This window comes from Spinacia oleracea, chromosome 4 (genome assembly GCF_020520425.1).
Source record: "Spinacia oleracea cultivar Varoflay chromosome 4, BTI_SOV_V1, whole genome shotgun sequence".
Lineage (NCBI taxonomy): Eukaryota > Viridiplantae > Streptophyta > Magnoliopsida > Caryophyllales > Amaranthaceae > Spinacia > Spinacia oleracea.
In genome coordinates this window covers 107,431,776-107,446,169 of record NC_079490.1, presented here as the reverse complement: position 1 = coordinate 107,446,169, position 14,394 = coordinate 107,431,776, and the positions used below count along the sequence as shown (strand labels likewise).

Below are 14,394 nucleotides of genomic sequence, written 5' to 3'. Positions count from 1 at the left end.
CCTACGCTTAGATATTCAAGGTACGTACAAGTCTAGGGCGACCATATTATTTGTCAAGGGACATTACGTGATTGTTTATAGATGTGAATTATATTACGTGAACTTGGTGGATTTATATTTGATTTGGTGGACAATCTTGTGAATTATTATTATTGGAATTATTGATTTGTTGATTGAACAAGCATGTTGGGACTATTGTGAGTATGGATTTCATTGTCAATCATGTTGTTCAATATTCATGCATGTATGGTTTGTTTCTCATGCAAGGGATAGATTATTTATTGTTATGCTATTGTACGGGATGTCTTTCATAATTTTGAGCCAATTATTCGTACCTCATTGTACTATTTATTTTACCACATGTGAAGGGTTCGCTTACGTAAGCCACCGCACATGTAGGGTTCAGTTGGGAATATTTTATATGAAATGAATTAGGATTTGTCGTGCTAGGGCACAACCCTCATGTTAACAGGCATGATGTGGAATCACCTTTTGTGAGAAGGAACTTGGTAGGAATATCACCACGTCTTGATTTATTGATCACAAGTCCTAAAGGATTAAAAGGAGATTGTTTTGGTTGTCGTTTATTAAATGTATGTGTGTATGTTTGTTTGAGTCTCGAGTTCGCTATTAATAAAATATTAATAAACGTAAAGTGCAACCAGAACAAGCTTCAAAACTCTTGGAACTTATATACCTTGAGTATGTACAATGGGGGGAGACTTGCCGGAAAACTTGATCTGCTACTAATGATACAAGACGTTGTTTCATTTAATTTATGCGCTGGAATTCCGTCGGTATGGCCCGACACTCGGTATGGTCCGATATTCATTATATTATTTATTATGGTGTTTGGGTGGGCTCCCAACACCCTTCCTTTCATGGAAACTTATTTTGGCCCGTTCGAAGCTTATTCTAGTTAAATTGTGAGTCAAGAGTCGAGTCAAGTGTCGAGTCTTGTATTCATGATTTGTTTGTTATTTATTAAATGGCTTTTGCATGTGGATTAGTATTTTAGTGAGTGATGCATGTTTATAGTTTTCTTTCACTCTAGCCTTGTAAGTACTCAGCTTTTGCTGACTATGTGCTTTGTGTCTCTTGGTCATGGCCTTCGCCTTAATGACCCTATGATGATCCATCATTGCACTTGAATTGTTGGGGAGTAGTTTAATTTAGCAGGTTGGTAGAACAAAGTACGACCGAAATCATGTAGCTTCGGATGGTTGAGAGTTGCATTCTTTTGTGCTTTGGAAACTATTTTAATATTTTAATTTCGTATTGCCTTTGTGGTTTACATTATACTTTAATCATGTTTTGAGTTAGTTGGATTTTAATACTTTGGTTTTGGGCCGTTATGGTTCCAACTTGTAGGAGGCCTGAATAATTATTATTTATGTTGGTTTGAAAGTTAGTTAACATTAAATTCCGCTGCGTAATTCTGGTACTAGCCTTAACCGTTATCACGGTGGCGGTAATGCTTTAGTAATTCCTTTATTTTAAGTCGGAAAATAGTTTTATAAAAGCAAGGAATTATTAGGGTGTTACAGAGTGAAACATTCACATGCAAAGCGTAGATAACTAGGAAGTTTACACTCCTCTTCCACCATAAAACCAATCTTACCGCTTCTTCTCTATAGTTTCAAATCTACCCTTAAGGATAGCTCCTCATGACACCACGATGGTGCCGGAAAAGAATAAAATTTCAAGAGAGAAAAGAACGCTACACGACAGTCTTTGCATGACTAACTCGCTCAATAGGCTTGACTTTTTCTCCCTCCACTGACAATGACTCAAACCCCTAAGGTCAAAAGGTCTTTTAGGGATGCAATGTTAGGCTAGGGGTAAGGGCGTGGAAAATTTTGGAATTTGGTGCTAAAACCTAAAGTGAAGCGTGGCCGCACTTGGAACCTCAAGAATTGAACCAAAACCAAACAAAATACCAAAATATGGGCTTTCCCCCAAGCTTATTCAACAAACAAAATTGAACTAAATATTTTTGAACTTTTGTTTTGCTTCTTCTTCAATTTTTTTTTTCCTTTCAAGTGAAACTTTTCATTTGCCTTGTTTTTTTTTCTCTTTTTGGCTTTTTCTTTTCAATGTAAAACATTAACTCTTATTCAATGAATTTTTCACAATGATTTTCAATCTCCCATAGAACTTCACCATTTGTTTCTTTTCTCAAATTTTCTTGAAAAATCACAACTTGAAACCATAAGACCATTAAGCTTCACTATCACTTCTAAGGGTGAAAATAAAACAAGGGCTATTGGCTTGTAATGAGCTAATAAGAAATGAATGGTAAGGCTCAAATGGTTAGCAAGATTGGGCAAATACAAAAAAAAATACAAGAAAATAAGAAAAATGGTCCTAAAACTATAAAAAGAAAATAGTAACCGGAAGAAATTCCTTTATATTCCCCTAGAGTGGTTTGGTCGCGATCTCGGGTAGGAAATAGCCAAGTTCTAGACAAAAGAAAGTCAGTGTCAAGGATCCAAGCCGCTCATGCAATGTGTTTTAGAAATAGGCTAAAAAATTCAATAATCCTCAAACAAGGGGGGAAAATACCATCCTTTCCGGTTTCAAATGACTAGAGAGAGCGACACCATCATACCACAACCAAAGGTTCAAAAATTATACTCTCCAAAGTTCTAACCAACTACCGTTGCATGAAAATCCTAAATCTGGCCCTAAATATCTAAGACCATACACACCTCTACCAATTAGGAATGAAAGCATTCAATCATGCAAGTTTCACATTTATTATGCCCAAAACGAAGAACGAAACAAAATAAAATCTTGCCTTGATGATTTTTTTTTTCCATTTTTCAAATATTATTCAAATAAAAAACGAATAAACACATATTCATGCCAACGAACAATCAATGTTTCACCATACAGGGTGAAACACTCCCCCAAGCTTGAATTAAGCATTGCCCACAATGCTAATGCTTAAAACGAGAGTCAAGGGAGCCAACAACAACAAACTCATCCAACCAGATGCCCTAACAAGAGAGATTCCCATCCCATGGAGTATAAACTTTGGTCTAATTCTATGGTTTCCGGTTGTAACACATGAGACTTATCCGGAACATACTTTCTCAATTGGGAGATATGAAACACATTGTGCACTCTATGCAAGTCCATTCGTAAGGCTAGTCTATAAGCTCCCTTTCCTATCCGTTCTAGAATCTCATATGGGCCTATGTACTTTGGGCTAATCTTTCCTTTCTTGCCAAATCTCATCACACCCTTCATTGGTGAAACTTTGAGCAACACTTTGTCACCTATGTGGTATTCCTCATCCCTACGTTTCAAGTCCGTGTAGCTCTTTCGGCGATCTAACGCTGCTTGAATTTCTGATTGAATAGCTCTAGCTTGTTGTTTCTTCTATCATCTGAGGTCCTAACACCACTGTTTCACTAGTGTCATTCCAACATAGTGGACTTCTACATTTGCTCCCATACAAGGCTTCGAATGGTGCCATTCCTATACTGGCATGATAGCTATTATTGTATGAAAACTCAATCAAATCTAAACTATCTACTAATCCTCCTTGGAAATCTATCACACATGCTCGAAGCATATCCTCAAGTGTTTGAATGGTCCTATCAATCTGTCCATATGTAGCTGGATGAAACACTGTACATATTTTCAATGTCGTACCAAAGTTCTTCTGCACATTTTTCCAGAAGTTCGAAAGGAACCTTGAATCTCTATCTGACACGATATCCTTAGGAACTCCATGTAGTCTCACAACGTTCTTGATGTAAGCCTTGGCAAGTTGCTCCATCTTCCAAGATACCTTCATTGGTATAAACACTGTCGACTTAGACAACCTCTCTACCACCACCCAAATGGTATCGTTTCCGATTTCCGACATTGGAAAACAAGTGACGAAGTCCATTAAAATACAGTCCCATTTCCAATCCGGGATTTCTAATGGTTGGACCTTTCCTTGAGGTCTCCTGTGCTCTATTTTGACCTTTTGACAAATGAAGCATCTGGCTACAAACTCAACTACTTCATTTTTTATCCTTGGCCACCAATAGACCTTCTTTAGATCTTTATACAACTTGTCACCACCTGGGTGAACAGAATACGGTGTATTGTGACCTTCTCTCATCATCTTTTCCTTCAGTTCTCCACACTTTTGAGGAAAACACCACCTTCCTTTGTACCTCAAGCTCCCATCATCATGGATCTTAAAATCTATTTATTTTCCTTGCAAAAGCTTCTCCATGATTTTCTCTAACTTAATATCTTCATTCTGTTTTTCTTTAATCTCATAAAACAATGACGGTTGGATAGTCAATGCTTTCATTATTCTCTCTAGACATTCACCATTTACTATTTCTAAATTCAATTGTTGCGTATCCTTGCACAGCTCGTTAGCAACTACTAACACATTCATACTATGGGTCGATTTCCTACTCAAGGCATCCGAAACTACGTTGGCTTTCCCCTCGTGATATTGGATGTCAAAATCATAATCCTTGATCAAGTCCAACCATCTTATTTGACGCATATTCAAGTGCTTTTGTGTAAAAATGTACTTCAGACTCTTGTGTTTTGTGAATATGTTACATTTCACACCATAGAGATAGTTCTCCATATCTTCAATGCAAACACTATGACAGCTAGTTCTAAGTCATGGGTAGGGTAATTGACTTCATATGGTTTCAACTGCCTTGACGCATACACAATGACCTTCTCGTTATACATCAATACACACCCTAAACCATTATTCGACGCATCCCTGTACACATCGTAGGTATCACCTCCATCTGGTAGAGTTAGCACTGACGCGGTTGTTAATCAAGTCATCAGGGCTTAGAAGGTTTCCTCACATTGATCATTACACTCAAACCTAGCTTCCTTTTTCATCAAGTATTCATTAGCTTGGCATTGCACAAAACGCCTATAATATCCAGCTAAACCAAGAAAACTTCGAATATCGGTGACACTCTTAGGTGTAGGCCATTCACTAAAAGCTTTAATATTTACAGGGTCTACCACAACTCCTTCCTTAAACACAAAATGTCCCAAAAATGCAACCTTTTCCAGCCATAATTCACATTTCGAGAATTTGGCATACAACTGGTTATCTCTTAACGTACTCAATACAGACCTCAAGCGTTCCGCCTGATCTTTTTCACTCTTAAAATATACTAGGATATCATCTATGAAAACCACTACAAACTTGTCCAAAAATGCATGGAATACACGATTCATTACGTCCATAAATATTGCAGGTGTCATTGTTTAACCCAAAAGGCATAACAGTGAACTCATAATGACTGTATCTAGTCCTAAATGCAGTTGTTGGTATATCGTGATCTTTGATTCTCAATTGGTGATAACCCGAACGCAAATCTATCTTCGAAAATATTCCTGCTCCTTTCAACTGGTCAAACATTTCATTTATCCTAGGCAAAGGATACTTATTCTTGATTTTAACATTTTTGAGTTCGATGCAGTCTATACGGAGTCTCATACTTCCATCCTTCTTCTTCACAAACAAGACTGGTGCTCCCCATGGTGATGCACTAGGTCTGATATAACCCTTCTCTAGAAAATCCTCTAATTGACCTTTCAACTCACTCATTTCTGCTGGAGCCATTCTATATGGAGCTTTCGTAATAGGTGTAGTTCCAGGTACTAAATCTAGGGTAAAGTCAATAGGTCGGTTGAGCTGCATTCTCGGGATCTCTTCCGGAAACACGTCCAAATATTCATTCACTACAGCAATGTCCTCAGGTTGATCCTTAGTTACATGTTCGAGGTTTCTCACATTGCATAAGAAACTGGGTTTCCTTTACTGACTAACTTCACGAGTTCCATTGCCGTGATAATTCCTACACTTCTAGGTTTACCAAAATGTCGATAGGACACTACTTTTCTTAAGATAGACCTCAAATGAATCTTCTGCTGCTCACAGTCGATCTTGGCTTTGAACATGGCCAACCAATAACATGGATCCGTCTAGGAATGGATTGGTTAGGTTTAATGGGTATGAGAAAACACAACTTTACTTTTTGAATACATGGAATCCTACATCCAATTCATCCACCTTGGATAACACTAAGGTTACAGATCAACAAACAATCAAATTATATGCAATAATGCATCAAGAAATTTCAAACTTCATGGGAATAATGGCGCCACCCATGGCCATTTCCCCAATCTTGTTCGTATCACCTAGCTAATTGGTAACTAACCACGATGCACTTAATTAATAATTAATTCGAGAAATAAAACACATAATCCCTTTGCATTGATTGCTCAAACTCACTTGAATTTAAATAACTTAGAACTTAGAACTTGAAGAATAACGAAAGAAACTAAGTACTTTATTGCTTCAATGAAGAGAGTTCTACATCCTTTAGATAATAAGTTTGTTCCACTAAAACCATAAATTAATCATTACTAAACCATAAGTAGTACCTTTGCTACTTTTTTATTCAACGAAAATAAATAATTAAACTATTACAATGCTCATATGCTAAAGGCGTCACGACGATCATTTCTTTTGTTGTAGTGCTCTGGAGTGAAGTCTTGATCTTCAGGATCATCCATGTCTTCTTCAGGATCAGAATCATACTCCATACCCTCATCATCTTGGTGTGGCTCATCATTAGCTTCACGCTCTACCTCAAATCCACTAGATTTCTCAATAGTATGTTCGGGGATTACAAGATTAGGATTCTCAATCTCAACTACAACATCATCACTATCCTCATTCTCATCCTCATTCATTGCATCCTCAATATCATCATCTCCTTCTATAAGATCTAGGTTAAATCTTTCTACTAGTCTACCTTCTTCATAACTCTTTTCAGCAAGATCTAGGATAGTGGTCATGACCTCAGTGCCATACCTCCATCTACCATCTCCAGTACCATACTTATTAAAATTAGGAGTACCATCCTCATAATGAATATCATGAAACTTATTCTTAAGTGCAATGTATGTTGTCCTATGAGGCAAGCAATAAATGACCATTTCGAACATAACATCCCTATTCCTTAGATGTGGCATATCTTCGATTGTATCGAAGTAGTTGCATGAAAATTCAATTTTTATACAAGTGCAGAGGTTCACAATCCAGCTTCTCTAGTTGTCCTAGGATGGAAAACTTTGAGGGAAACATATTAAATCCTGAAAGTCCACACCTTAAACGTCTTACTAACGCGTTCCCAACAAAAGAAATCAATCCCTCAAAAGAACATAAATTAAGCTTGAACAAATTGGACGCACAAGTACATGCTTAATCATGAATTATGATGCAAATAATCATATAGCAAAACAAAACATGATCAAAGCTTTAGATACATTCCAGTTAAGTAAACACTTAGCATATAAAAGACACTTAAATACATATTTAGTCTAAGTATGCCCTTCTTAATCTACCCTTTCCTCACTTAATAATAATAACTTTCGAAAATAGTTAATAAATAACTCCTAATTTAGTTGAAATTATTCGAATTAAATCGAAAATTATTAATGAGTAACAGAATAATTTATTTTAATTAAACTCGAGTAAATAAAATAGTTCCGAAAATAATTAAATAAATAAATAATAAATAATTAATTAAATTCGGATTAATAAATAATTTTTTCGGAAATTCCACGAATATTCAAAAATTAAAAGAATTCGAGAATTAATTCGAATTCATTTCGAATTTAACTAATATTTTGGATGAATTTTAAATTAAATAAATGAAAATTAAAAAATTCAACTTAATTTCAAATAAACTTAAATAATAGTTATTTGACTTTTCAAAATATTAAGTACTCAAAAATAACATTTTAACTTTAGGAAAATAAAATTTCAAAACATCCTAAAGTTCCGTAAAACCACTCAAATAGTATGAATTACTATTAAGTGGCTTTTAAATCGTAGTTTAAGGAATTACCACCTTGCATTACTATTTAATGCAAAGAATCTCTTAAAGTAGAGCTCTGCAAATACCACTTTGTAATACTAATTACTACAAAGTAGCCTTAAGCTCCTGAATACCACTTTGTAGTATAATCTACTACAAATTAAGTAGGACTGAAACTAAGCTCTAGTATACCACTTGGTAACACGATAATAATTCCTTGCCTTTATAAAATCATTTTCCAACTTAAAATAAAGGAATTACCAAAGTATAATCGCAACCGTGATAACGGATAAGGCTAGTACCACAATTACGCAACGGAATTATAGCTAACATTCAAAACATATATTTAATAATAGTTAATGACCTCCATACAAGTTGGGACCATAACGGCCCAAAACCAAATCCATTAAAAATCCATTAACCAATTAGTTTTAATAGCCTAGACTAACAGAAAATAATAGAGTTTAGAATGCAGGAGAAAACAACGCTCAAACACATCCCATGCTAGATAACTTCTCCCACAAGTTATCTCTACAAACCTGCTTATTGAAAATCTACTCCCCAACAAGACAAATGCAATGGTGGATCATCATAGGGCCATTAAGGCGAAGGCCATGACCAAAAGCATGAACACGAAGTCAGCAAAAGCTGAGTACGAACAAGCTAGAATGAAATCCTAGTACTAACATGCTTCACTCACAATAATTAATTCATATGCAAAAGCCATTTAGTAAACAATTAATCATGAAGGCAAGACTCGAATCTTGACACGATTCTTGACTCATAGATTATTTAAGAATAAGCTTTGAACGGGCCTAAAAGAAAAATATCCATTAAAGGAAGGGTGTTGGGAGCCCAGCAAACACAAAAATAAAAAATAAATAAACAACCCACTTGTCGGACCATACCGACGGAATTGCAGTGCATAAAAATAAAGAAATAAAATGAAACAACGTATTGTATCATTAGTATAAGTAAAAACCCCTTGGTAAGATACTCCCCCCCCATTGTTCATATTCAAGGTGTATAAGTTCCAAGAGTTTTGAAGCCTGTTCTTGTTGCACTTTACGGTTATTAATATTTTCTTTACAAGATGAACTCAAGACACACAACGAGACATTTAATAAACAGACAACCAAACAACACCACTTTTGAATCCATTAGGACTTGTGATCAAACATTCAAGACACAAGTGATATTACTCCCATTGTTCCTTCTCAATATACCATTGAGATTCCACGACATGCCTTTTCACATGCGGGTAGTGCACTAAGCACAAATAATCCTTAATTCGATTCACATAGACTTCCAAAACAATACGCTACAAACGGGGTAGAATAAATAGTTCAACGAGGCACGAATACTTGGCTCAAAGTATGCTAGACATTACGTACGATAGCATCAAAATAATCCCTTGCATGTGAAACAATCCATACATGCATATAATACTTGAACAACATGCTTGAAATTAAATTTAACGATCATAAATAATCACAAATTCACAACATGCTTTCTCAATAAAAACCATAGTTCCATAATAATCCAAACATGTTCGTTCACAAAATCAAACATGAATCCATAATAATACAACATGTTCGTTCACAATGAAACATGAATTCATAACCATTCAATTCACATGAATAACAATAATAACAATATCACATGAATCCTGATGAAACGGTGGTCACCTTAGACATGTACGTACCTTGAATACCTAAGTACGGGGGCGACTGTGTGATTCAAGTCTCTAGATTAGAAATCTCCTCCGATCATTAAAATAATAAAATCCAATTATTACTCATGTTCATTAATTTCCAGCAACTTTATTAACTTTAAAACACTTGAATTAATTAGGAATCAATCGTTTATTAATAAAATATTAGTCTCAATTGAACGATTAAAACCCTAGCATGAAATTAATTTACTTCCATGCTAAAAACCATTAAAAATTGAAACTTTAGGTCTATATACTAATCTGAAAAATATAATTTATTATCATAATTAAAACCTTCATCTAATTATGCTAATCAATTAGTCATTAGGTTAATATTAAAACTCTAACCCTAAATCGCCATTAAAATCAATTTATACCTTCAAATATCAACACTTTATTTAATATTTCGAATCTGAAATTTTAATAATCCAAATCAAAATATCCTTCAATAATCTAAACACATAAATCCTCAAAATTTGTTGTTCATAGCCAATCCTAACAATATAATCAATTATAGTTCGATATTAACAATAAAAGTCCTAATTTAAAAACATAATTTGAAATAGAATAGATTAGGAAGAAGAGAATTATACCAAATCGGTCTATAGCACAGTACAATCACGAATTAAATGTGACCGGAGAAAAAAGGTTTTAAATATACGGAGTATTGGTGCGCGACAACACACGGCAAAATGTTGTTGCTTGCGTGTGTGAGCGCCTGTGCGACGAAGGAAGCAGGGGTGCGCAACAGGAGGGCGAGAGAGAGAGCAAGAGTGTTCGTGTGCTGGGCACGAGTGCGCGTGAGGGGAAGCAGGGACCGTGGCTGTGCGGGGCGTCGAGGGACGTGGGTCAGGGGCAACAACAAACAACTACGAGAGGAGAGAGCACGAGTGTGCGTGGCTGGCGTCGAGTGAGGGACGAAGGGAGGCAACGAGCAAGGGTGCTTGACTGGGCAGCGACGCAAGGGCACGAGCAAGGGTGTGCTTGGCTAGGTTGTACGACGCAAGGGAAGTTAGGCAAAGGAGGAGAGAGTCGCGGGTGCAAGAGAGAGGGAGAGAAAATAATGAGGGTTTAATGAAGGGGATCCAATTGAAATATAAGGGGTATTTATAGCCTTCCATAATCCCTAGTGGGCTAGGATTAGTAAATTAAGTATTGGGCTAGCCTTAAAGATTGGGTTTGAATTAGGATTCTATCTTGGATTCTTTGTTTTGACTTAATCATGAAAACAAGTTGGACTTTAAATTAATTCAAACCTTTTTAAAATCAAAACCCAAACAATTTCCCGACTTCGAATAATAAATTGTTTTTGTAATTAATTAAAATAATAAATATTTTAATTAATAAAAATACATTTAAATAATATTTGCGATTTAAATTCTAAAAATCATAAAAATGATTTATAAATATGATAAAATATAATTATAAGTACGGAAAAATACGTTTTTGATGTAAACTATTAGCCTACTTTTAAAAACATTATAGTACATAGTGTAACTTTTCATTTGAATCAAATAAAATGTGTTACAGCTGTCTTGTAATTAAGAGGAGACGATTATAAACGGGTTACGGGTTGTAAACGTTTCGGGTTGAAACCGTTCAAGTAATAAACGATCCTGGTTGAAGCAGTTCGGGTTGTTAAAGATCCCTGTTGAAACAGTTCGGGTTGTAAATGGTCAAGGTTGAAACCGTTAGTGAACGGTCCGGGTAGTAAATGTCCCGGATTAAACGGGTTTTTCCCGGGTTGAAACGGTTCGAGTCGAAAAAAATCAGGTCATTAACGGATTTTGGGTCCATTCGATTAGGGTAGAAGCGGTTCGGGTAGAAACGGTGCGGGTTGCCGCATGACGGTTTGTTATCGGGTATCGGATCTTAATTGGGTTAATATTTTCGAGACGGTTCAATTTTGAGTTTAATATTATCGAATCACATCGAGTTCCGGGTTCCAGCTCACGGGTTATTAATGGTTCGGGTTCTTAAAATCGGATTAACCCAGCGGGTTCAACAGTTCAGGTTGAGAATTGACAGCTCTATATATTATACTAAAGTATAGTTCTTTTCCCTCCAAAACCTTGCATGTCAATAATTTAATACTCTTTTAGAAATTAAGTACAACCATGATAAGGCCATTTTCAGTCGTTGAAACGGATACCAACCTAATCAAACAAAATTTAGAAACCACCTAATCTACCAACTATATTGACTATAGTGGCAAGCTAGGGATCGTCCCAAGAGAATGGATATATTTGACTTTCAATCTAATACATTCACAAGCTAGTTCGAATGGAAAAAGTATGTATGTATGTATGAATCTATGAAAATCAAAGAAAAGTAAATAAATAATCTAGGGAATTGGGGGTTGGCTTGGGTTCATTAGGGAAAACGAGATGCAATGCAAGCATGATAATGTTAGGATATCAAATTAAGGAAGCAGCCAACAATTATGGTTTGGCAACCCTCTCGGTTAGCAAACCTTACCAATTCTAACTCTAATGATACGCTTTCGCGTCACCTTAGAACAGGGATGGGAAACTAAATCAACTAGCCACTTCAAATTCATTCATAGACTCAATTTCTTGACAAATCCACGAAGAACGCTCCAATTATAATGACAAGCATAGTATTTGGAACTACTAAACCAATCAAATATGGAAATCCTAAATTCCAAGTCACTATTTAATCACATCACTAATCAACAAATCAACTCAACATCCCTAATTAATCCCCAAACTTCACCCCTATTCTCTAGACTATAACTACTCAATTTCTTTCCCTTTTATTTTCAAATAAAATAAAATAAAAACTAATCATGAAAATAATTGCAACAATAAAACTAATTTAATCAACAACATTCAGAAAATTCAAACATCAAAATTGGGGCAAAAAATCAACAAAATCCAAAATGTGAAACTAAATTAAAATCAAGCAATTAAATCAAAACATAAACGAAATTAATGAAGCAACTAAAGAATTAAGAACGAATTAAAGAGAAGAGTAAGGATTATACCATGAATTATCGAAATTGGACCAAAATTGAAGAACAAGAATTCTGAAATTGAAGAACTAAACTCAAACTAAAGAGAAGATAATCTGAAATTTTGTGTTTGAATTAACTAAGAATCGAAAATTGAATCTAAGAATCCTAAGTTCTATCCTCTAATCTAAGCTCTAATCTCTAACTTCTCTCTAAAACCTAAAGCTAATTATCAAAAACTAATTCTAATTATGAAAGCTAACTCTCGAACAATGCTGCGATTTTCGCTTTTAAACATCAGCTCCGCGTAGCTGTGCGACCGCACAAGGGTCTGTGCGACCGCGCAAAAGTTACAGTTACTCCAGCAGCTTTTGTGTCCAAGCACAGCAGGCTGTGCACTCGCACAGGCAAGCCTGTGTGCCCGCACAGAAATGATGTGAGCCCACACAGCCTGCAAAACTGCAGTTTTGATGCTTGCTTCATTGCTTGTCTGCTGCTGCTCTTTGTTAGTTGTTGTTGCTGCACTTTGTTGGTCATTGTTGCTGCACTTAATTGTCTTCTTGGCTTTCTTCGTCGCTGCACATCAAAGCTCGTCGCTGCACACAAAAAACTACGCATAGCTAAGTTGTAAAATCGCCTAGCACATCTATTAAATCGCATAGCATATTATTACTGTTTATCGCATTTTTACAAATCGTAAAATCATATTAAACTTTGTCAAGCATAATGACACATTATTTAACAAGTTAATACTCAAAATGACCCTTACGCAATGAGAATGCGCACAAAAGGCATGTTTAGAGAAAAAACAACTAAATATATGCAAGATGAGAAAATATTATGATTAATTCAAAAATGCGATAAACGAACTAAAAACGATAAAACTAAGCAAAAATAATAATAATAAAATGCTAATAAAATGAACTAAAATCCTAAGCTAAGAGCGACATAAATGCCGCTCATCAAACTCCCCCAAGCTAAACCTATGCTTGTCCTCAAGCAAAGCTAGAATGAAAAAGGGGAAGGAGAATGAGCTTACTTATTTAAAATCAAAATTACGAAAATAAGAACTACAAGAATGCACACTAACTCAATGTCGTAGGAATAACGGTTGCATTTAAGCACATGCAACAAGCTCTTTGAACCCCACAATCGCTCATGAGGGCGAGTGAGATCTCACAAGGGTTTCCAACAAGATTAACCCATAACTCTTATTAAGCATAATTGATACATTCGCCCAAAGTCATCTCATCAAGTATGGTTCACCAAACACGGTCTACTCAAACAAGCTTTCGAAGCATAACCATCATCAAGATGCATCCACAAGTTAGTAATATGGGGGATAGAATAATCTAAGGTGCAATAGAATCACAATCAAAGCATCGAATCATCAATTAGGTTCACTAAGGCGTCCAAAAGTCAAACGTTGTTCTCAAATGGATTAATATGATCATGACTACCTAAAATGCACATTGACTCCCCCAAAATTGACTTTTGCTAAGAGAATCTTGGATTGTATGATTAACCAATTTGAGAAATGGGTCTAGTGTCTCGTTTTTTGATCCGCAATGACATTCATCATTACTAGGGAAAACTTTACTTAATAAATCTTCAAGCTTCCACTCAATCATCTAAACTAACCCACTTTCTCAAGGACTTGTGGTATTTACCACTTATTGACTATTTTTTCTTTTTGTTGACTTTAATAGGCTTATTAGGCCTTGTGGGCTCATTGGCGCCACTTATTGACTCGGACTTAACACTTTAGCTTTCGCCCTGTGGGCTCATTGGCACCACTTATTGGACTGGAAACATAAATC

The 14,394-nt window shown here is 35.7% G+C and overlaps 1 protein-coding gene across 1 annotated transcript; it reads right to left on the bottom strand.

Annotated features, from left to right (window-relative positions):
* Nucleotides 1-4,213: 4,213 nt before the first annotated feature.
* On the bottom strand, nucleotides 4,214-5,698 carry LOC130471778 (uncharacterized). The gene is made up of 3 exons (XM_056842078.1): nucleotides 5,497-5,698; nucleotides 4,700-4,799; nucleotides 4,214-4,643 (listed from the first exon to the last, which is right to left on the bottom strand). The coding sequence occupies exons 1-3, from the start codon at nucleotides 5,696-5,698 to the stop codon at nucleotides 4,214-4,216; spliced, it is 732 nt and encodes a 243-aa protein (XP_056698056.1).
* Nucleotides 5,699-14,394: the final 8,696 nt, after the last annotated feature.

Excerpts from the sequence above, each read along its gene's own strand:
- LOC130471778 (XM_056842078.1), bottom strand. The coding sequence starts at position 5,698 with ATGCAGCTCAACCGACCTATTGACTTTACCCTAGATTTAGTACCTGGA. Across the intron at positions 4,800-5,496 it reads TGTGAAGAAGAAGGATGGAA|TGCTAACTCTACCAGATGGA; the intron begins GTATGAGACTCC and ends CAACCGCGTCAG. Across the intron at positions 4,644-4,699 it reads TATAACGAGAAGGTCATTGT|AACTAGCTGTCATAGTGTTT; the intron begins GTATGCGTCAAG and ends CCCATGACTTAG.